The sequence below is a fragment of the Myotis davidii genome, unplaced genomic scaffold (assembly GCF_000327345.1).
Source record: "Myotis davidii unplaced genomic scaffold, ASM32734v1 scaffold1404, whole genome shotgun sequence".
Lineage (NCBI taxonomy): Eukaryota > Metazoa > Chordata > Mammalia > Chiroptera > Vespertilionidae > Myotis > Myotis davidii.
The window spans coordinates 103,220-108,248 of record NW_006294781.1 but is presented as its reverse complement, the minus strand read 5'-3'; the positions used below and the strand labels follow the sequence as shown (position 1 = coordinate 108,248).

The window sequence follows — 5,029 nt, the reverse complement described above, 5'->3', positions numbered from 1 at the left end:
CTATCAATCTCTATTCCAAAGGTTAGGGCGTTTCTTATCTCCATTCCAGGGAGTAAAGATTATGTAGCTTAAGCATGATTGTTCGTAGTTAAAGTGATTAATTACCCGCCTGGCAGTTAAGGGGTTTTATCCCCTCCCTAACTTCAGGGGGAAATCCCTACCTGGGGAAACAACCTTTCTCAGAGAGGTGACCTTGGTTAAAACACATAGTGCCAAGAATGTGAGCAAATATATTAAGAACAGTATGCCATATATGCCAGGTCCCTTGAAGCAGCAAGGATGGACCGGCTCCTGGCAACCCTTTATCACATAATGAGATCAGTGGCCTTGGAAGTTTAATTATCTGTAGTGCCTTGAAGGAAAGGTCCCTGTTGAGTGTTTAAGGATTTGTGAATTGAATGGGCACCAATGATCACAAATCTCCTGCCCTGCCTTTTCCCCTTCTTGCTTGTATCCTGTTCCATCAGTGCTTCTTAGGCCTGCTGTGGTACACTCCTGTTTGCAGGGCATATGAGGGTGAATGGAAATAGCATGTGGTGTCATGGGCTCTGAGGGACTAGCAACTCTGACTCTTCTTTCCCAGGCTCATCCCATGGGATTGGGAATCGCTCTTTTACAATTGATATTCTGACTTCATGGAATTAGATGGATTTCTTCACTACATTACATGTAGGAAGTAGTTTAAGTGGAATTGCTTAACACAAAGGTATTACAGTATGGCATAAGAAAACAAGAAGTAGGAAAAATATGACATCCACTTTTACAAAATTCACAAACCAACAAAACTACATATGTTGTCAGATTACATATATATTGGTAAAATAGAGGAAATCAAGACAATTGCAAACAAAATTCATGATTAGTGGTTATTTCTGGCATCAGGGACAGTGAGATTGGATTGGGGAGTCCATACAGAGAACTTAAAAAATAGTGGTTATGTTTCATTTCATAAATTGGATGTTGGAGTATAGGGGTTTATTATTAATATGCTTTATAATCTACACATATATTTTTCCTTTGATAGTATCATGTTTTATAACAAAAAGAAATTAACAAGCAAAGAATGTTTAGAAATAAAATCTTAATGCAATTCTCATTCTTGCCCCTAATTGTATTGTTATTTTAAAATTACAAAAATATAACAGTATTAAGAAAAAGTCAGGGGGAGGGAACATCTGTAATACCATTTTTCTTACATAGTAATTACTTTTCTTTTTCTTCCGATATGAATGTTTATGTACTTAGTTATAATCACTATGTATGTCATGATATATGTTTATATTACACGGTGGATGGTGATCTCTATAGCCATTAGTTTTAATGGCTGAATAATATTGTCATGAATGGTTAGCATAACAGTGTACTAACCATTCCTCTATGGTGGAATATTTAAGTTATTTCAACTTTTCTGCTGTTACAGAACATATTCAAGGCTTTTACATTCATTCCACAAATAATTTATCTATGTGTAAGGCATTCTGCTAGCTGCTAGAATTTACAGTGTAAGGCATTCTGCTAGCTGCTAGAATTTACAGTGCTAAGCAAAAAGAGCCATACACTCTGTCCTTGGGAATTTAGAATCTAATGACTAATGCTTCTTGATTGTATTTTGCATTTTAACCACATAACCCTTAGACTTAAAACAAACACACAAAATTTTGAGCAAATTGTAGATTTACATTTATTTGTGAGAAACAATATAGAGATCCCATATACCCTTCACCATTTTTCCCCAGTGGTAACAACATCTTGCATAATTATAACTCCAGAACCAGGAATTTGACATTGATACAATCCACCAGCCTTATTCAGATTCACCAGTTTCTCATGTATTCATTGGTATGTGTACACAGGTGCTTCTGTGCACTTTTATCCCGTGTGTAGATTTGTGTGACACCACCACAGTCAGGGTACAGAACAGGGTCATCACAGGATTCCTCATGCTCCCTGCCACCCTCCCTAGCCCCTGGCCACCTCGCATCTGTTCTCTTCCTCTGTAATTTTGTCATTTATTATGATTATGTGTAAAAGGAAATGAGTAAGACTTTTCCCACACTCTGGGAATCTTTGTGGAATCCAAAGTGAGCCTCTAATGAATATGATGTTTCTCAAAATATGTTAATTTGTCTATATATCTAAAATCTTCTTTTGTTCCTATAACAAGTGAGCATATATCCTGATGCCATCTTTATTATTCTTTAGAACTTACAAGGGCAAAACTAGTTTTCCGTTGAGTTATCTGTCTCTTGAGGAATGAGGACCTGTCAGAGCCTCATACAGAGAGGTTGCTCCATAGACATTTGTTCAACAAATGCCCTTGATCCAGAGAGCTGACTGAGGGCATTTGGAAAGGATGGAACACACAGAGGATGAGTAAGGGACAGTTGGACTTTAAACCTAATGTCCTGGTCTTATTACTTAGCTCCAAATATTAAATAAATCTCATTTTAAAAGTTTCTTTCAAAACCAAGAAAAACCAAATAGTAATGCCAGCCAATTAGACCTGCTGTGTTTAGAAAGAAAATGGCATCTCAGGGCAAAGCATTCTGAAGAGGGAAATAACTGTTCAGTGCACCAGCTTCGAACTTCAAAAGAGCAATATTCTCCCTACCTGCCACCCCCCCCCCCCACACACACACACACATACATCTGAGCTGCTGCTGCTGCTGCTGCAGGGATCCTGGTTCTGTACCTGGTTTCTGAAATCTCCTGAGTCTAAAACAGAAAGCACAATGGGCTGTATGGCAGAATGTGTTTTGAGGTAACTTAGTGACCTATTTGATTACTTGTATGTTTGTGATTTAGGTGTTTAGATTTTTATTGTTTTTATTTCTTTTGAATGAACAGCATAGTCCTCATTTTCCAAGGAAGGCATGAAGTCCAGGACCCACAAAGGCTGAGCAAGCACTGTGCTGTGTGGGTGTGGTTAACCTTGACCCAGTGATGGCTGGCCTGAACCTGCCTGGAGAGTGTACCAAGGGGGTGTCTTCTGGGCCTTCTGATGATGAACCAATAGTTGGGGCTCCGGAAAACAAACCCATTATCCCAGTTTGCTCTCTTTTGCTTTTTACTTCTGTTTTTATCCCATTTCTTTGAACATAAAGTCTGAATCTTTAATTGTCTGAAATCCAGGCCCCATGTGGTCTAGTCCAGCGGTCGCCAACCTTTTGGACCTCATGTACCCACCGGTTGGCGACCGCTGGTCTAGTCCATGTCTACCTTTCTGAGATTCACCTGATGCCCTTCTCCCTCTGCGGCCCCCCTCTAAGGTCACCTTCCAGGTCTTTCTAAGGCTTCATGTTGCTGCCCATGGTGTGTGCTGTTTATTCTACCTAGAACACCATTTGCCCTTCTTCTTTCCACCGGCATTTGTCAGATACTGCTGTGCACTAGGCAGAGCTTGGCTTCAACACAGCTTCCTCATGAAAGCCTTCCCTGACCCATCAGACAAGGTCTTGAGCCTCTTCCATGAGCACTCATGGTACCCTGTACTTTCCTTCGCTCCCCTCCTCCCCATTTCTGATGGTGTTTATTGATTCTTGGTTTGCTGGTATCAGTACCCCTAGCCCCACCCCTCCCAAATCCTGGTGAAGATAATGACTCTCCAGTTCCTGCTTCAGTGTCTGGAACATAATAGTTGCTCAGTAAATATTTGTTGAATTAATGGATTAACTCAGAGAAATGACCACTCCCTAAAATGTCCTTAGGTTTAACATGGAATTTCTGGAATTAGTACCTGTTTTTAAAGGTCTAGGTATATAGTCCTATAAAATTATTGAACTGTCCTTGAGTCTGTGACTTTAATTTGTTTTATTTTTCTTTCAGGTGGGGACCAGGGTTTACTGAACATGTTTTTTAGCAGCTGGGCAACAACAGATATCAGAAAACACCTGCCATTTATTTATAACCTAAGCAGCATTTCTATATACTCCTACCTCCCAGCATTTAAAGCGTAAGTGGAAACTGTTTACTGTTGTTGGGGATGGTGAGGGAAGGGGAGTAGATTTAAGATTTTGGGGTGCATTGTCAGTCTGAGGGCAATAACAGGTGGGAAACTTTGAAGGAAGTCTTTTTCTTGAAAGAAGCATGGCTTGATGATATCGATCCCTATGCCTTTCTGCTTAGAATAACCTTCAGGGCATTTAGCTGCCTATGGGGAAAGGACCCCATCAGTTCCCGGGTTGCCTGGACCTCTGATAAACTATCTGTATGTCATGATCAGGAACAGATTGGGTGCAGACCCAACTTCTGCCTCAGGCTAGCTGCTTAGTTTCTGGTTCCTCATTTGTACATGAGGGTCTTAACAGCTCCCTCCATGTGGTGCTGGGAATTAAGCAAGATGCTAATAGCAGTGTGGTGTCATGGCCAAGAGAGGGGGCTGTGGAGCTAGACTCCCTAAGTTCACATCCTGGAGTAGCCACTTCCTGGATGATTGATGGTCACTGAACTTTTGTGGTTCAACAGAAGTTGGACTTCTCTGCCTTTGTGTCCACAAGAGGGTACTGTGAGCAGTATGAGAGGTAGTCATGTAAAGTTGGAGGAACAGGCCTGACCTGCCTGAGCACTCAGTAAGCGTTAGATGGTTAGTCCTTTCTGTTTGAGAGATGGACTAGCATAAGTAATAATCTCTGAAACCAGGAAGGTGGGTGTGTGGCTTACTCTGCCCTTACCTGCTGTCTGGCTTAGGCTCTGTGCCTCAGTTCCCCGTATGCAAAACAAGGAGAAAAATAACGTTTACCTCAAAGGGTTGTCATGAGGATAAAGTGAATTCAGTCATGTAAAGTACTCAGTGGAGGCCATTGTTTTTGGCAACGTGCTTGTTTGGCACTATCCCTGGTGCTTTTCTAATTCAGCAACCAGTGTAGCCAAGTTGCAACACTTGTCTCACTGTGAGTGCCTGGGTCCCATCCTTCAGCCTCTGACTCATTGTGTTGAACCAGAAAGATGACTCAAGTTTCCTGAGTAGAGGCCAAGCTTTCAGGTTGATCCTGAAACATAGCCGTGAGCAGCCGAGCTCCCAATGAACTGC

General features: G+C 41.4%; 1 protein-coding gene across 1 annotated transcript in view; it reads left to right on the top strand.

Moving 5' to 3' along the window:
• The window catches only part of GYG1 (glycogenin 1), a 38,393-nt gene that overhangs the window by 16,691 nt on the left and 16,673 nt on the right, over window positions 1-5,029 (top strand). Inside the window, exon 5 of the mRNA XM_015567610.1 lies at window positions 3,826-3,952. Within this exon, the coding sequence (XP_015423096.1) occupies window positions 3,826-3,952 (127 nt within the window). The remainder of the gene's footprint in view (window positions 1-3,825; window positions 3,953-5,029) is intronic.